This window comes from Theobroma cacao, chromosome 5 (assembly GCF_000208745.1).
Source record: "Theobroma cacao cultivar B97-61/B2 chromosome 5, Criollo_cocoa_genome_V2, whole genome shotgun sequence".
Taxonomy (NCBI): domain Eukaryota; kingdom Viridiplantae; phylum Streptophyta; class Magnoliopsida; order Malvales; family Malvaceae; genus Theobroma; species Theobroma cacao.
The window spans coordinates 23,703,648-23,723,631 of NC_030854.1; the positions used below are offsets into that span (position 1 = coordinate 23,703,648).

General features: G+C 34.6%; 1 protein-coding gene and 1 pseudogene across 1 annotated transcript; both read left to right on the top strand.

The window, feature by feature from the left end:
• LOC18598754 (cytosolic sulfotransferase 15) lies at window positions 1,857-3,013 on the top strand. The gene has a single exon (XM_007028417.2). It carries the CDS (start codon window positions 1,912-1,914, stop codon window positions 2,947-2,949), a length of 1,038 nt encoding a protein of 345 aa, XP_007028479.2. The 5' UTR covers window positions 1,857-1,911; the 3' UTR covers window positions 2,950-3,013.
• Window positions 12,761-13,490, top strand: LOC108661965 (annotated as a pseudogene).

Below are 19,984 nucleotides of genomic sequence, written 5' to 3' on the forward strand. Positions count from 1 at the left end.
ATTCTTATAAGGGGTATTTTAATTTTTTTTATCAATTTTAAAAACTATTTCCCAAACATAGAATAACAAATATCATAAGGAGTCGGATTTAATTAAACATGACCTTTGGTTGATTTTGAAGAATAGCTAATATTCAGCTGTTCACAGTAGCAAACGCACCGATAGACAGTATCCGTATTAGACTACATGCATGGACCAATATGTGGGGACTGCATCCAGTGGCAGTCGACATCTGTATGGCCTGTTAAGGAGGCTGGATTTGTGATAGCCGATTTCGGATGTGCTCTTGGCAATGTGCATCTTTTTAGTGCGTTATATGAATCAGTCATTTTCAGATCCCTACTCTTTTAAGTTGGCAGAAACATGCAAAGAAGACGAGGGACATAGTGAAGACAATGGTAGAGTGCTTAACAATTTGCAGTGTCGGCAAAATTGGTTAGAAGTGGAGGAAAAGCAGACAAGGATGGCCTGGTCCCATGCGGATAGATGGCTGCAGACGGAGAGCTTATGAGTATGTCAAGAGTCAATCCTGAAAACGCTTGACCATTTATGGCAAAACCTTTTTTCGAATAAATGTTTTTGTGTGGATCCATATATATATTGTACGTCGGCTAAATAGACAACTCTAAAGGGTTACTGTGTGTTTCACGGCCTGTCGATACTGCAATCCATGATACTCCAACAATTGCAAAACCATAATTAATCACCATCTTCCAAAAAAATAAAAAATAAAAAAAGCAGTAAAAAAACACCCGCGATGGATAAGATACAATATTTTCTCAGCTTCTTAAAGTAAGCACTATAAAACCTTTGAAAAAATATTAATATTTTTTTATTCTCCGCTAATTCGAAAAGATTTATATTAATAAGTAAGAACAAGACTCGGGTAAAGTGTCCAAGGTGAAGTCCTCGATTAAACTTAGATTAGATAAATATTAAAATTAAAAATCAAAACCAAGAAATTGGTAAAGCTTGTTCAATATGTAGACCATACACCCCCAGAGGCGGAGGCAGGGGAGCTAGGAGGAATTTTATCAATTCATTCATTGTGATTATCGATTTAAGTTTCCATTCAAGAATACTACTTAAGTCTCACCCAATACGCAGCCATCAAATGAAAAATCAAATTAATAATTAAGACAATTCAACTTTTCCTTAAAATGTGTCCTTGTATCTTGTAGTATTTCGAATATATTAAAATCTAAATTTGCCAATCTTTAATTCAGTTCCATAGTACATAGAGAAATAGATGAGACGTATAGACCATTTTTATCTTTGAGGTGGGTTTAAAATTAAATTAATTTGAATATTTATTTCCTACAATAACATTTTTTATTTACAAAAAAATGAGAGAGAGAGAACCAATTAATTCTACCATTCAATATTTTATCTACTTTGATTAGATTTAAAATCATACTATACATCTCCATGCTTAAGACAATTAAAAAGAAATATTATTTTTTCATAATTAAATTATTATAAGATTTGGATGTTTTTGCTAAAGGCATACGACCACATAATTAATGACCTTGAGACAGCTGTTTATTGAAGGTGAAAGCCAAGTAGGATTTCTACTCATATTTCGTCTTTATTTATTAGATTCTTCTTGAAAAGTGGGTGCTGGTTTCGACAAATTAACAGCTAGTGCTACAAAGACAAATAAGTAACGCTACTGTACCTGTCAGCCCAACGTATGCAAATGTCACCTTCCTGAAATAAGAAATAGGTCGACAAACTTGCAAAAAGAAACGTGAGAAAAGATAGAACGGCTATACATGTGATAAAAGTTCTGCACAATAGACAACAGAGCTTTGCATGCAACTGATCATTGAATATATAAGGGAGCGTTACTCAGTTGTTTCACAACCCAAAACTACACTCTTCAAAGCAAGAAGTAGAAAGAAAGAAAGAATGCCAATCTCTGCCTACACAATTAGCTCCATGGGCATTCCTCATTTCAAGAAAACCCCATCGACAAATGTTGCAGAAGAGGATCAACAAGAAAAGATGGACAAGGAGTGCGAGGAGTTGGTTCTTTCTCTCCCCAAAGAGAAAGGGTGGCGAACTCCTTATCTCTACAAATTTCAAGGCTTCTGGTGCCAACCAAAGGAGATCCAAGCCATAATCTCTTTCCAGAAGCACTTCCAAGCTAGAGCTACTGATGTAATTCTTGCAACAATTCCGAAATCGGGCACCACTTGGATAAAAGCCTTGGTTTTTGCCACCATGAATCGCCAACGTTTCGGAATTTCTAATTGCCATCCATTGCTTACATCCAATCCTCATGATTTAGTTCCCTTCCTGGAATACAAGCTTTATGCAGACAACGAAATCCCAGACCTCTCCGATCTACCCAATCCAAGGCTATTCGCGACCCATGTTCCGTTTGCATCCTTGCAAAACTCTATCAAGAATAATTCCGATTGCCTGATTGTTTACCTCTGCCGAAACCCTTTTGACACTTTCATATCCTCCTGGCACTTCATTAACAAAGTGAGGTCGGATTCCTTACCCCCCCTTCCTCTAGAGGAAGCATTTGATATGTACTGTAATGGAGTGGTTGGTTTTGGCCCCTTTTGGGAGCATATGTTGGGGTACTGGAAGCAGAGCTTGGAAAGGCCAAAGAATGTGTTGTTTCTCAAGTATGATGACATGAAAAAGGATATCATCTCACACTTGATGGTACTGGCAAAGTTCTTGGGGCTCCCTTTTTCTGTTGCAGAGGAAAAAGAAGGCGTGATAGAGGAGATAGCAAAACTCTGTAGCTTTGATAATCTGAAAGATTTGGAGGTGAACAATTCTGGAAAAGCTATTAAGAACTTTGAAAACAAACACCTGTTTAGGAAAGGAGAGGTGGGAGACTGGGTGAATTATCTCTCACCATTGATGGTTGAGAGGTTATCGAAGGTCATAGAAGAAAATTTTGGTGCTTCTGGTCTGAAATTTTAGGTATTTTCTTTTATAATAAGCTACCATGTCTTTCAAATTAGCATGCACGTGAACTTTTTATTTATTTCTGTATGTATCAGTAATGCATATTGATAAATGTCTCTAGTTCCAACCAGGGGTTATCCACCCTTAAAATTCCCTTTGATCCAAAAAAAAAAAGAAAGAAAGTGTTGTTATAAGTTAGAAAAGTTATCGCCTTCTTTTAGGCAGGAGTGGATCGCGGAATTAAAGAGAGATGTTATTTTTTTTTTGAAAAGTAAGAAAGAAATTCATTAAGAGCTGGGAATTAACTTTCCCCTTTACAGTAACCAGGCCAGAGGCCAGGCCATACAACAAGTATATTGGTAGGTATGCTTAGTCAGTACAAGTATACAGTCCCAATATTCCCGTTCAATAAAAGAAAAGAGAAGAGAGAGGCTCTTGACAACGTCCAGAAAAACATGATGTGAGCCTCATCCTTAAACCGCAGCAAGCTTGACTTCCACTATGATTTCAGCTCAAGTGAACAAAATCACCCCTTCGATCTCAGGCCATGAATAACCACAAGAAACAGTCAGAAAAAACAGCACCTGTAACATTCGCCATATCCAGAGATGAACACCAAAAAAATTCAAATCAGTTCTCTACACTGAACCCACAATCCATTGCCCCAAACCATAGCAGACATATGGAAGTCCCCAACCAAATAATCTCACAGAATAATGAAAGACAAAGAGTCGACCCGGCGCACAGCAATCTTGGACAGACGCTATACTCCAGAAAAAGTCATCAACACAGCAGAACCCCATCACCAGCATAACACAAAAAACCCATCTTGAACAAATCATCACACTAACTGTACAAAAACCAAGATAAAGGAACACACAGGGAAGCAGTCCCCCAGGACAGAATCCAAAAAATAGAACACACAGGGAAACCAAGAGAGATGTTATTGTAGAAGAGATAAGGCAATCAACCACATCAGATGACAAGAAATCAAGCAAACCAGAGGAGATAAATAAGTCAGAAAATCTAGAACAATCATAAGATGATTTTCTGTTGTGACGTTTGAATTTAAATTGTAATGTTTATATCTAATTAGACAAGTAAGATGAGATGATCTCACATATCCTGTATTTTGTTTATAAGTTTACATTTGAAACATCATTAGTGTATAGATTCTACATACTACCAATCAATCAAATGTTATCAACTCGTTAATAAATAAATTTTAAAAAATAACAAATTTTAAAAGTTAAAAATCATAATTTTAAAAAATATTTATTTCAAAAGATTTTTTTAATTTGTCTTTTTGCATATTTATGAAATAGCACAATATTATTAAGTGATAATATATAAATATTAGGGTAAACTCCACATACATCTCTTGTGATATAATTTTTCTTTTAATTGGGGAAAGGGAAATTCGAACTCTACTTTTTATGCATGAAGATCATGTACCAACCAATGACCAAAATACTTGGGATGCACTTGTGGTATAATTTTTTTGCACATAACCTCTAAAGAGTAAAATAACTCTTCATTCTTTTCATTTATTAGTTAATACGTGTACTTGTACAAGAGTTGGGTTAAGATACAAGAGTTAGTTGAGATCGGCTAACCATTTCTAAAGGGATTGGCTAACCTTTTTCTAAATGATGTCCTATCATATCAAGATATGTACATATCAACTGAGAAGACAAAGGAGAAGATTAAGGAGATATAGGAAAGGATAAAGGATTGAGATTGTTATCTTCATTACTCCCCCTCAAGTTGGAGTATGAAGAGTTGAAACACCCAACTTGCTAAGTAACTCATGAAAACGATCTCGCCCAAGTGCCTTAGTAAATATATCTGCTAATTGAAAATTTGAAGTTATAGATCAAGGAATCAATGTTTGAGATTGAATATGCTGGCGAACAATGTGACAATCAATTTCTATGTGTTTCATGCATTCATGGAACACTAGATTCGCTGTTATGTGGATGGCAGCTTGATTATCACAAATAAGTGGTACTGAATTAGAACAAGGCACTTGTAGGTCTCGCAGTAACCATATTTACCAAATAATTTCGCTAGAAGTAGTGGCCATTGCTCTATACTCTGCTTTTGCAGATGAGCGTGAAACAACTGTTTGTTTCTTGGATCACCATGAGATTGGTGATGACCCAAGAAATACAGTGTAGTCAATGGTAAATCGACAGGTGGTAAGGCATCCTACTTAATCTGCATCACAATATGCCCGAAGAGAAAATGAACTATCGAAAGGTAACAAGAGTCCTTGACCTAGAGCATTCTTAAGATATCGAAGCACACAAAAAACTGCATTTGAGTGTGGTTGCTAAGGATTGTGCATAAATTGACTTAATAAGTGCACAACATAACTAATATCTGGCTTTGTGATGGTGAGATAAAACAAGCGTCCAACAAGTCGTCGATAAAGCCCAGGGTTAGAACAGAGAGGCCCAGTATCATATGCAAGCTTGTGTTGTTGGTCTATTGGAAAAGGTGAAGGCTTGCTGCCCATTAAACCACCTTCGGACAAAATATCCAATATGTACTTTGCTGGCTCAAAACAATGCCAGAAAGGGAATGAGCAACTTCTATGCCTAGAAAATATTTCAATTTTCCAAGATCTTTGATGTGAAACTTCTTGTCCAAATAACGCTTTAGTTTGACAATACGTTCTGGATCATTTCTTGTGACTGTCACATCATCTACATATATCAAAATAGTAATAAAGTCTATCCCTTGATGAAATAAGAAAAGTGAATGATTTGCACCGAATTGACAAAATCTAATGGCTAACAAGGCTGTAGTGAATTTTTTATACCAATTTCTCGAGGCTTGTTTAAGTCCATATAGAGATTTCTACAATTTATAGACACGTTGCTCCCCCTTTCATGTAAATCCTTGTGGAATCTTCATATAAACTTCCTCATTTAGGTCTCCATGGAGAAATGAATTGTTGACATCTAGTTGATGTAATTCCCAATTCTATATTGAAGTTACCACAAACAAGCATCTGACAGTCACCAATTTGGCCACTGGTGCGAAAGTTTCATGAAAGTCCACCCCTTCTATCTGAGTGTAGCTTTTAGCAACTAGACAAGCCTTATATCGTTCCACACTTCTATCTGGGTTGTACTTAATTTTGTACACCCATTTAGAATCAACTACTCATTTTCCAGGTGGTAACTTACTCAAAACCCATGTTTTATTTTCTTCTAAGGCTGACATTTCTTTTGCCATAGTGTCCTGCCAATGAGCATGTTTTATTGCCTGATGGAAATTAGTTGGCTCATTGGTTGAAAGGATGGTTGCCAAAAAAGCATTGGGATCACGTGAAAATCGAGAATAAGAGATGAATTGTGAAAGAGGATATACTGTAGAGTTGGCCTTAGGTTTGGGACTATACGTTGAAGAGGACGATGTGAGAGAGGGAGGCAAGGCAAAATCATAGTCTGCCAGTTTTCGAGGAATTTGACAAGCTTTCTTTCCTGTCACCACTGAATAATTTATTGTCACAGTAGTACTAGGAGCAGTACCTGGTTTAATCTTAACATTCATTACGGTCTGTTGGTTAGATTGAGAGACAGTTTGTAGCAAAATTCTTCCATTGTCCATCTTATGCTCTATTTGCTACCCAAGTGACGCATTTGCATCAATGGTACACCCTTCATTACTTAAGGAATGATGTGGCCTAATCTCGTCTAGCCTGTTTGTATCATTTAATTTGCCAAATTTAGTTGTATCACATGACTTGCATGGCTCAGTTTCAACATGAGGCCCACTGTCTCTGTGTGACTCGATCATACTCGATCCTTGTGCTAATTTATCAAATGGGCTCAGATATGGACCCACGAATGATTCATCAGAAACGTGAACCTGGCTGTTATGATTTATTGTAATCCAAGATGCTGGTATGCATGTCGTTGGAGACCTATCAATTTCATTGCTTCCTTCGATCAGTGCACTGGGGAAAATATTCTAAAAAAATTGCACATCACGTGAAGTACAAATTTTCTTATCTTCAATGTCGAATATTCGATACCCTTTTTGTCTGTGGGGATAGCCTAAGAAAATACCTGGTTTGGAGTGAGGTGCAAATTTGATGCGTGACTTATTGGTGATGAGTCCATAACACAAGCATCCAAACGTCCGAAGATGTTGGTAAGTTGGTGATCTTCCAAACAAGATTTCATACGGGGTTTTGTTATTCAAAATTGATAGTGGCATCCTGTTGATTAAGTATGTGACTGTTAGGACACATTCACCCTAAAATTTTATAGGTAGATATGCTTGAAAGTGTAGAGCTCGTGCAACTTCTAACAAATGTCTATGCTTTCTCTCTAATCTCCCATTTTGTTGTGGTGTGTTTGTGTGGCTTGTTTGGCACTTAATTCCATTCTCATTGTAGTAGGTAAGTAAATCACTATGTTTGAATTCCATCCCATTGTCAGAACACACAATTTTCACATGTGTATCAAATTGAGTTTGTACCCATTGGTCAAAATGCAATAAGTAATCACGTGTTTCTGACTTATACTTCATCAAATATACCTAGGTGGCCCGACTATAATCATCAACAATGGTTAGAAAATAAAAAGGCCCAAATAATGACGGAGTTTTATAATCTCCCCAAATATCACAATGAATAAGTTCAAAAATTCGACTAGATTCATGAGTACTGGCAAAAAAAGGCAAATGATGTTGTTGTGCTCTCCAACAAGCATCACAAAATTTACTTTCCCTAACATTAACAGATAAATCCCCAACAAAAGATAAATGATTCATTGGCAAATGCCCCAATCTCCGATGCCACATCTCTATATGCCTCATATTGCTTGCCATTAGTGCCTTGCCCTTTCTTCTTGGTTCCAAGTAGTAGAGTCCATCACGCACCCTACCCACTCCAATCGGCCTCCTTGAAGGTAAGTCCTGTATAACACAAAATGTAGGCCAAAACATGAGCACACAATTCAAATCCTTGGTTAATTTGCTAACAGATAACAAATTAAAATTAAAATTTGGGATGCCAAGGACTTGGTCCAAGACCAATTGCTTATTTAAATTAAAATAGCCTAAGGCTTGTACGAGACCATTTCTCCATTAGGTATTTAGATTGGAGGAAAATTAAGCTTATGCTTGACATTAGTGAGAGGGCCCAAATCCTTTGAAATGTGGTCTGTGACCCCACTGTCTATGACCCATGGGTCATTGTGTCTCTTTTTCTTACCCGCATTTTGATTGGTGGTATTGGCTATCGTTCCTCCTACTTGTGATGCCGATTGAAGGCTTGGTGCATTGCCCACACCCAACACAGCAAGCACTTGAAGAATTTGCTGCTGTTGTGCCTTTATTCCTTGACTTGGGGTCGACAATCCTGTGTCACCAATTGTGGCTGCAAGAACCAAATTGCTGTTGCTCTGATTTGAACCAATCATGCATCTCCCTCCTAGGCTTCGACTCTGATTAGATGACTGACGATTCCAATTTTCTAGTTAACCGATAATTTCAAAACATTGCTCTTCTGTATGCCTTGACTTTCCACAGTGAGTGCAATGCACTGGTTCTGTTTTCTCCTCAAGACGTCGATTCTAGCTTCTTTTGTTGCTTGCAGCAGCATGCCTTGATGTCATTGCTTGATCTCTGGTCACCTGTCCTACTAGAAACACAGCATCTTCAACAGTTGGGACTCGACCTGCAGCTACTTGTTTTTGCTTTTCCTCTTACACTGTTATGGAATACACTTTCCACAAATTAGGCAATGGATCAATGATAAGTATCTAAGACCTCACGGTGCTGCAAGTGTCATCTAATCCCATAAGAAAATCAAACACTTTCTCTTGCTCTCATATGTTCTCCATTTTCTTCTTAACTCTACACGTGCAACCACATGTACATACAGGTATACAATTAGAAGCTTGTAATTCACCCTAAACAATTTTGAGCTTATTGTAATAAGACGAAATTGATGACTTCTCTTGTTGCAATAGTGCAATTGCACACCTCAACTCGTAAATACATGGAGCTATTCCTTGTGTGAACCTCTCCTGTAGATTTGCCCAAACCTTATAAGTTGTATTCGCATGAGTTGTCCTGCTTTGGATCTCCTTTGCAAGCACATTTGTTAACCAGGAAAGCACAATAGCATCGCATTGAATCCATGGGTCATAATCCTAGGAGTTGACATCCAGTTTGACTATGGTCCCATCTATGAATCCTGCTTTATTCTTGGATCGTAATGAATTTAGAAAGCTACGCCTCCAGGTAAAATAATTTTCACTATTCTCATTAAAAGGGTGTGTAACAAAAGTTAAGCCAGGATGATCTAATGAATGCAAAAAGTATAGGGACTTGGTATCAATTGCAATGTTGTGTGATGCATTTGCAGATGATACCAAGGCCATATGAACTTGATTGGCTTCATTCTCTACCATGACTTAAAAATTTTATGTACCGTGCTCTGATACTATAAAGAGTAAAATAACTCTTCGTTATTTTCATTTATTAGTTAATACATGTATTTATACAAGAGTTGGGTTGAGATACAAGAGTTGGCTGAGATCGTCTAACCATTTCTAAAGGGATTGGCCAACTTTTAAAGGATTTCCTATCATATCAAGATATGTACATATCAATTGAGAAGATAAAGGAGAAAATTAAGGAGATATAGGAAAGGATAAAAGATTGCTGTCACGACCCAATTTCCCTGGCCATGACCGGCGCATGAGCTCAATGAGCATAGCTCACTAAGCCCAAGCAAGCTTATCCATTTACCTTTGCTTAACAAATTTATCATATCATGCATACACACACACACCTTTTCTCGGGTGTGAACATAGCTAAAACACAATGGCATTATCGATAATAATATACATGCACTATACCAGTCATGTATTTAGCAATTTACATTGCATACACACATTCACATTGTTAGATTGTATTCACAATACAAAAGGACCCATGACTTCCAGCGGAGACATTTACAATAAGAGGGATTACTATCGAAGGCCAGACACATACCTAGGAGATGCACTACAGGGACTCTTCGATCTAAGGTCCGACAGTCACCTGATCTGAAAACATGAATTTTTTTATAAAACGTGAGTACAATACTCAGTGAGTGAACAAGAAGGAAACAAGCATACCATAAGGAATGTTTATTGAAATCATGATGCATTCATTTTCTTAAAACCATACAATTGTTTTAGCTCCTTTAAACCCCTCATGTAAACCCCACATGAGTAAATCACTTTACAAAAATCTATGCTCAACTATGGTACCAAAGAAATGAAAAATATGGCAAAAACCCACAAATTAGCAAAATGGATAGAAAGTTTCTCGCTGTAGTGAACTTCATTCTCGCTGCAGCGAGAACCAGAACATCAAGAAAAAAGTCTCCTTTTTCCCTTAAAACAAGTCATCCTGCTAAAGTAACAATAGCAACATGTAACACATGTAAACTTCCAAATTTCAACAAAACAAATGCTTACATATTTGCATTTACAACCATATACCCATCATCAACATGCACACCATCCCATCATCATCATCATGCACATCATCCCATCATCATCATCTCATATGCAACGGCTTATGTGCATATAGCCGGGTCAGCAACGGCTTATGCGCATATAGCCGGGTCAGCAACGACTTATGTGCACTCCCACTCACACATAGTCGAGTCAGCAACGGCTTATGTGCATTCCCACTCGCACATAGCCGGGTCAGCAACGGCTTATGTGCACTCCCACTCGCACATAGCCGGGTCAGCAACGGCTTATGTGCACTCCTACTCGCACATAGCCGGGTCAGCAACGGCTTATGTGCACTCCCACTCGCACATAGCCGGGTCCAAATCAACATGCAAAGAAGCATCCAATGCATATCATGCATTTTATCATATTGTGATAACACATAAACCATTGTATAACACATTTTCACAATATAAAATCATTTTACTAAAAGCTTGTTCCCAAGGTACATTTTCTAAGACAAGTTGGATAGAATCTTTCATATTCCCCAAAACAAGTTTGAAATACAAGTCCACTCATCGGTATTAGGAGTAGAAATACTCCTATTTTCAGTCTACGGGTACAGTCCTTTATCCGTATCCAATGGCTCACCACCTAGCCATAATCCATGACACATATTCTAATTAAATTGTGTTGAACAGTCATAAGCTATTTCAGGCTCGATCTATATATGATATGAAATAAAAAATACACGGGTAGCCATCTAGACCCGATATTGGCTTAAGTCGATTTTTCATCCGATAAATTGGCCAATGCGTCCAATTTCACTCCAAATTAATCCATTTCTCCTCTAATACCTTAATTTACCACATACCATTTAAATAAAGCCAAATTCAGCATTAGAACCCTCATAGTTCCTAATAGAAAAATTCGGTCATTTGGTGCACTAACACCGAAAATTTTTCTACATAACCGTTTCACCTTAATTCATCATTTTCCAAGCCATTTTCCTTGAAATAAAAACAATCCCCCATTGATATTCAGCCCTCATGGTTCGACCAACAAGGAACCCTAGAGAAATTGAATATTTCTTTTGTGTTTTTGTTCATAACCATGCTTAACTATCCCTAAACACTAACATAGTCTAAAATCAAATTATTCCAACAACAATTCCTCTTCCATACCCATTTTTCAGAATTGAATTCATCATGATAACTCAATATTCAACCATGGAAATCAAGAACAAAAGCATGGGTAAGCTAGGTATCAAGGAGAATTAAAGAAATTTTAACTTACCTACCTTGTTTCCTTGATTTCTTCACTTTTTCTTTGAATTTTCACCTAGGTTTTCTTGTTTTTCCCTTTGTTCTTCCTTTGTTCTTGTTGCTGGTAGCCTAGGCAGAATATGGTGAGAGAATTGGGGATTTAATGGGCTGATTTCTATAGAAAATAATAAAATAATCAAGCATGCCACGTGTCACATGCTTATTGGCCAAAATTTTTAACTTTTTTGACTTTTTCTTCTTAATTTTCCACCACAAAATATTCTGGTACTTATCCAATCCCACCACAATTAAAATCCCTTGGTCTTGACAAGTGCTGGGGTGAAAAATTTATCGATTTACCCCCGGGGAGGAAAAATTACAATTTTACCCCTACACTACGAAATGTACCGGAATCACATTATTTCTACTTTTCAACCTCAAATAACACTAATATTGATCAATGTTAACCAAATGGGGCAAAAATTTTTTTATAAAAATTCCCGTTTAGTCCTCTAGTGGCAAAATTACCATTTTACCCTTGTGCTCCAAAAATACCGAGAATCATAATTTTTCACTGCTAAACATCATTTTATACTCCAATAATCATAATTATATCTCATAAAATTATTCTTGGTCAAATGTGATCAAATCTTGGCTAGAAATCTCCATTTAATCATCAAATGGTAAAATGACCGTTTTATCCCTAATCGGTCAATTTTCCTGATGGACTCTAAACTGGACCTTGAACTCTGAATCACTATTCTAAGCCATTTTGTGGGTTTCAAAATTTTCAAATTCCTCTTAGAATTTCTATTTGAACTAGTTCAAGGCTCGATTTAACTTAGTTGTACCACTCGATACAATACCGTCTTTTAATCGAGTTTGACAGGGTCTCACAATTACGATTTTTATCTTCATTAACCTCCATGAGGTTTTTTTTATATTAAATCTTATATTTTACCTCTATTCTCAAAAGAGTAACGGTGTTAAAATTTCAGTTAGTTTTTTGTAAATAGATAGTAATAATCTTTGTTTTAGTTTTTTTATATATTTATTTATTTAATTAAAAAAATATTTCACCAATGGAGATCAAAGCCTCGAACAAATAATTTAGTTCCATATCTAAAAAATCAAGAGTTTGATAAGAATAGTTGGGGATGGAGTTGGCTAGAACGTTGGATGGCAGCCCGACCATGTGAGACTAGATTGATAGAACAATCACAAGCTAACCCTTCAGAAGCCACTCCACCATCAAAAAGTTGTTCAAGGTCCCTCATGGGAAAGAGTACAAAATCTTCTAAACCATGATCTAGGAAAGTTAGAAAGAACAATATCACTGCCAGGATTTCTACAAAGCCTCCTCATATTGGGCTAGGTTTTTGCTAGTCTTCAAGCTCTAAATTTCGATTTGATGAGAGCTCTGCTTCATATTCAATATACACTTCTACCACACCAATTTCTGGAAACACTTATCTTGGCTTTAGATAGAACAGAGGAGAATGGCAATAGTAGACCAATCTACATGAACTTGACTGAGTCTACTGAGGCAAGCCAAAGAGCAGGCAATCATGCCTTGCAGAGAATCCAAAAGCAGCCCATGGATGAGTTCCAGTTCAAGAGATCAGCTGCTTTTTACAACGAGAATTCAAAAGGTAGTGTTGATTTTGATCCTTCAGTCCATACATCTAGACCACTATATTCACCTACACAATTGGATAAAAGTTCAATGAAACCCAAGGATAGGGTAACTGCTTGTACAATTAGATTGATAATTGTTTGTTTCTTTCAAAAGTGCAACAACCATGTTTCGGACTAGAGTTATAATTCTAGTGCTTGATATATGTGACTTCTGCTTACACGGTTTAAGAATAACATCGTATAAAAAGAAGAAATGGTTTCTTGGGAAGAATTTTTTTGCCAACACTTACATAAATTTATAAGTTACTATATAATTGTACAAGATTATTTTTGCAAAAACTGAAAAAAAAAAAACAAAAACAAATTATTCGAGCAGGATCCATTAAGGCCTTTTAAAAGAGAGTATGTGCATCTGGATCTTCTTTGGCAAATTTTGGATACAAACCCTAATAACTCAATACTAATAATGATCCAAACAAAAATAAAATCAATATAATTCTAAAGTGAACCTATCAATCAAAATTCTCTTATTTAAAGTAATAATAGAAGGTTATTTTATTTATTCAAATTCAATATTCAAAGAAATTATATTTTATAAAAATGAATTAAATGAATAGAAACAATGAGAAAGGAGAATTTGAAAACAAAGACAAGGGTTGAATCGTTTGAACCTATTTGGAATTCAAAGAAGAAAACACTTCTGTTTGGACAGTGAGAAAGTGAGAAAAAAGTAGGAAAGAAATCCAAAAGTTGAAATATTTTTTTAATTAAACAAATAAAATATAAAATAGTTAAAACAAAAGTTAATATTGTCTATGCACCCGAGCATTTGACTCATTAGTTGGTGCATAATCCCTTTGCCTAAAGAGTAGGGTTCTAATCCCCCCTCCCTCAATTATATATAAAAAAAAAGTTAATATTGTGTATTTACAAAAACTAATTGAAACTTTAACATTGTTATCTCTTTAAGAATAGAACTAAAACACAAGATTTTATATGGGAAAAAAATAACTTCAGGTGCTATGTGAAACCACAACCAAAAACATCAAGGTACACTAATCAACAAGTAAAACGAACTAAGTTTAAGGGCAATGTGCGATCCACATGGTTTCTTCTCCTTGATCAATCCAATGGGTTTGAAACAATCATTTTCTAAAGCTCAATCAGTGGATGAATTAGCATGAGTCTCACTCAGGATTGGGAAGAAAACAATGGTCGAATGATTGTGAGTGATGATTAACAGCTTCATAGGGCTACAGGGTATCTAGGCTAATTCTAAGGGTTTGGAACTCTTTCCAATTTTTCTCTTACAAGCCTCTCAAGTTTTTATGGATATTTTTTCAACAATTTAGAAGCATTAGTTCATCTTTCAAAGTGAAGCATAAGTATCATATTTATAAGAAATTAATTAATCTTCATCCTTGTAAGATTATGCAAAACCATTATGCTTAATTACGTAGTTGCCTTTGGACTAACTAAACCATTGAATTAAGTCCCTAAATTTCTTGACTTCTTTTAATTAAGTCTAACTTAATTAACCCAATTGACATTCTTAATGTGTGTGACCTATTAGATTTTTAATAGTTTGGCAATAAATATTAACTATAATTTTAGTCAAGTTTGGACTAGATGAATCAAACTCTTTTACATTCAACATCAACTCCCAATTAATTATTCCATATTTATAAGTCAAGATTGGCATTTATCAATGTATCATAACTACCATAATGTTAAGAAAAGTCATAGTGGTTTGACTCAACCTTTCAATGCATAGTCTTGTAGTGTAATTAATATCCCTTATATAATTTAATATCCTAGCAAGACTTAAAACATTGTGTAGATTGTAGTGTCTACTATAAATTTGTCTTTTCCATTTTAGTACATGATCCTAATAATTAAAATCATCTTGAGACTGCTAGCATCTCTAATTTCCTAAGCTTAGGGCTTCCATGGGTTATTTCTTATCAAGGACCTATAAGATATTCCCTTTATATTCACTTAAGATGATGAATTTTTTATTGATTATTGACTTACCTTCATATATCTCATGCTATACCCAATATGTATCCCTTTATGAGCATCCTCGACTAAGGCCACTTTAGATAGCATCAAAGTACAGCACTCCTCATATAAGGTAATCACATTATCTCAATTATAAAGATCACTTACACAATTGAGACATGAGAATTTGTTCCATAGACACTTGAGTGATATACCAAATGGAATTCTCATGAAGGGTCATGTTTAGTGAACTTGTTCTTATAGCGAGTATGCACCCATGTTGTCTATTTTATTACGCAAATGCACGTATCGTAACAAATAATATAATAATAAGTAGAATGTTGAATCCCACAACGAATTGTACTAACTTTTGCTAAGTACTAAAATTAACAAAACTCAATCTTATTCAAACAATTGAAACTAAATGATTAATTAAAAGCAGAATTACACTAATAAAACTAACACTAAGAACTGAAAGCAATTTTAACTAGAAAACCAATTAATTAACAAACCTAGGATTACAATATCCCTAAACATTTCACATGAATTTTGTCTTTCTCTCTCTCTCTCTATATATATATATACTTACTTAATAGATTAAATTGCTAACCTAGAGTCGTAATTTATTTATAAGTTTCTGTCAAGATTCTTATAAAAAGATCTCTCCTAATTAATTTACTATGGGTCTATGTAAATTTAATTGAAGAAAGATTCATTAAGTTCATACTTTAACCTTCGCCACATATGACATATAGGTATATGTCTATCCTATGTTGAAATTAAATCACCTAATCAAGTAAATGAATTTCAACATATGCTATTCCATTCATGGCCTACTCCAAACTCCTTTCATCAAGTTGTATTTAGGTTTCTAGATCAATCTAATTGGTGATCAAACAATTAAAAGCATTAAAAATAGAATTGGAATAAACAACTCATATTCCACTTATCATAAGTAAAAGAAAGATAAAGAATTCACACTACATGTTGAGTTCAATTGAATTCCTAGATGAAGTAAATTAGTTTATAATTACTACTAAAAACATCATCCAAAGAAAATTAACCATCAATACAAGTCAAAAAAAATATAAGAAAAACAAAAGAAAAGAGAGAAACTATGTCAAATCTAGATTCATGAATCATCCTTGATTTTCCTTGCTTTCTTTCTCGCTTGATGGCTCTTTTTTCTCTACAAAACCCTCTCTAAATGTCTTCTTAAGTTTCTCTCAAAAGCCCTCTTTAATAACCCTTGAAACCATAATTTTATAAAAATCAAAAAATTGAATGTTAAGTTATCGGGCTAGAGCCACGATGCCTTACTCAAGGGTCTTAGTATGGACTTCACAACATTGTGGCACTGGCTTCTCTGGTCAATGTATGGTGCCCTTCAAATCACAGAACCGTGGCCCTAGCTTCCTCATGGCCGCAGACTTGACTCTCTTGTGCTGCCTTGTGCAAATTTTGCTTCAATCTATCCTCTTTTGATGTGATTTTCTCCTTGATATGAACTCAATTGAGCAAAGTGGTAAACATGAAAATTGTATCTTCGTCCCTTAACTTTCCAATGGCTTAAGAATCACATCAATTGGACTTTTGGAATGAGAGTTATGCTTAAAAAACTGCAACATGTACAAGAAGCACTAGCCATACTTGCACGCTTCATCATCGATTGAGGTCTTTTCATTCAAGAATGTTCAAAAGTAGTAGACTAAATCATTAATAACTAAACTAAAAACAATTTAATGTAAAATTAAACTGAAATAAATTAAATGAAAATAACTCAACATGATTTAAGCTAATTAAGAAAAGTAATTAAAAACACCTAATTCTAAACATAAATCTCAAGAACTTAGCGAATTTAGTATCCAAAATATGACAAAATAACTCTATGTAATAGAGTTATCAACCCACATGTTACTCCAAGTATCCCTATACTTCAATAATTGAGATTGATTAACCACTTGATAAGTGAGGTACATAACCATGTGTCTATCTCAATGTCTTATCAATATTCCTATTTCTTGATAAAACTTTTGACTAGGAACTATTTAGGAATAATGTTTTGATGCAATAAGATTCTCCATGGGCTTTATTTCCATTAAATCAAAATATATAAGGATTTAAGAAATGGAGTGTCATTTTATAAATAATAAATGCTTAATACAATAAGTATCTCTATACAACCAATCCAATTGGTTTGGCATACTAACATTGTCAACAAGCAAAAAAGATTCAATTTGAGAAGTGTTTCGCTAGCTCGCATGAAGGTTACCGCTTGACAAGAGCTTAGGTATTTTACACCCTCCAACAAGGGACATAGCCCAAGTATAGAGTTCAAGCAAGAAAATGAAGGTGTTAAATGTGTGTGAAGTAGCATACATAATTTTGACCACTCACCTTGTTAACCTTCATCCTAAATCCCAAATATTTTTTAAGAACAATAAGATAAACGCAATAAAAAAAATCAAAATATCAATAAGAAAAAGGAATAAAAATAAATTTATTGGCAAGTCTTAAGGTAAAACATGATTAATTAATTGCTTGACTCTTAAAAGTCTCTTGTGGAGTCATCAAGTTGTTGCAACGTGCAAGTCCAAGAACACGACTTCTCGACATAAAAAGAAGTTGTCATCAATTTTTTTTATCTAGGTGTGATTGGTCACTTAGTTAAATTTACCATTTGTAATAGAAATCCTAAATGTTTTCTTTTTTGAAAGGTAAAAGCACAGAAAGCATTAATTCAAAAAAATATAGAAATTTTAAACTTAACTTAGGTTCATTAATAAAGATAGATTCTAGTCTGTGAAACAAAATTAGATTTGAGACGATTACGTGTAGAGAAGATATTAGCATCCCAACAATGCCTGTTCAAAGAACATACCAAATAAATTATCTGCTATTCTATTTTAGCCTTGACAAATAGTCATTAATTTCTTATTTACTTTTACTACCCTTAATTACCATTTAATGTCTTTCTTTTCTTCATTTTTGTTAATTTAAATATTGAAAGCTTTTGTTAAGTTTTCCCAACAATTTTGACGATAGCTAAGGAAAATTTCCTCACTTCAAGAATCTACAAGAAAATCACTTATTTCTATGAAGAGGCTCTGTCATAAATTCATCTATTGTTTTATAAAGTGGGGTTTAGATTTAACCTTTTATTCCTTCTTGCGTCTTTTTGTTAGTTCCCGTTTTTTCTTTTTTTTTTATGCCTTTTCCTTATTTTTTTTCTTTTTTCATTCATTTATCATGTTTTTAATTATTATTTTATTATGCCTACCTTTTTTATTTTTATTATCCTAATCTTTTTAAGCATTATTTTATTTAATTTTCATACAAATTTCTTTTGAAAAAATTCTTGATGTTGAAAATTTTCTAAATTATCCAATTTGAAAGAACTTTAGAAATTTTCTTCACTTAGGAATTTTCATAAAAATTTCACTCACAACTTCCTTGAAATTCCATCATCGGTTAGATTTTCACTTACTTGCATAGTTGAAATGAAATATATATGATGCAAGCAATATACATCGTGATGTAACTTGAGAGTTATTCACAATATCATTTACCATATTTTTATCCATACATGTTATTATAATTATTTAGTAATAATCTTACATGTGAAAATGATTATGAGGATTCCCCCAACACTTTTGACAAGAGACCATACCATTTTCAGTTAGGAAAATTTAGAAAAAATTGTCACGTATAGCATTTCCTTGAAATTCACTTTTAGGAATTTTGAATAACCGTCACTTTTTTTTTTGCCCAATTTATTCACCTAAAATAATTTTTTATTTTATTATTCTGTTATTCTTTAATTTCATAATATTTTTACAGATCTCAAAAATGTCAAATAAATGGAGAAATAATTAAAAATAATAATATACAAAGATTGGGCTAAAGTGATTATTGTTGGGGAAAAGCAATGCAAAACAATTTGTAAATGCAGTGAAAATTTAAAGCTTTTCCATCAAGCAAAATCATCTTTGGTTGTTTATAATAGATTAATGCTAGTTAATGAGTAGAAGGTCGTTACACCTTGGTGTTTTAGGTGTCAAAACCTAGAAACACAAGTGAGCAATTGGGATCTTATTCCCACATAGCTTAAGTTGTTGCAAACCTTAAGGTGTGAAAGTAACAAACATCTAATGGTGATCTATATAGACTTCAAGTAGAACAACACTTCGAGTGATTGGGGTTTGCTTACACTGTTAAGCCTAGTGCTAGCTAGGATGAGGCACCCAGTGCTCTTCACTTCCTAACTGAATCAAGAAGCAACCAACAAGGGAGAGGCGGACGATAAGGCGTTGTTTCCAAGGAAAGAAAGCCAAGTCAATAGACAGGGTTAAGGGATAACTAGTTTGCTGATTTCAAGGGCTAAGGTGCTTTGTCGATTTCTTTCCTCCTTCTCTCAAAGTTTTGGCTTTCTCAAGTGATTCACAACTACCACTTGTTTGTAGCATAAACCTCTTATTTATAGGCGAACACACTAATCTTAACCCTAGTAGGATTTGTAAAATTGCCTTGACAAAATTGAACCCTTTCAATTAAGTCTTTATAGTCAATACTTTTATTCACTTAAGTCTAACTTAATGTCCAATTTACATTCTTACTTGTAATCTTTATATGTGTGTTACCTATTAGGTTTTTAATAAGTTGGTAATAAAT

What these genes read in the sequence shown, in the direction of transcription:
- LOC18598754 (XM_007028417.2), top strand. Translation starts at nt 1,912, where the DNA reads ATGCCAATCTCTGCCTACACAATTAGCTCCATGGGCATTCCTCATTTC.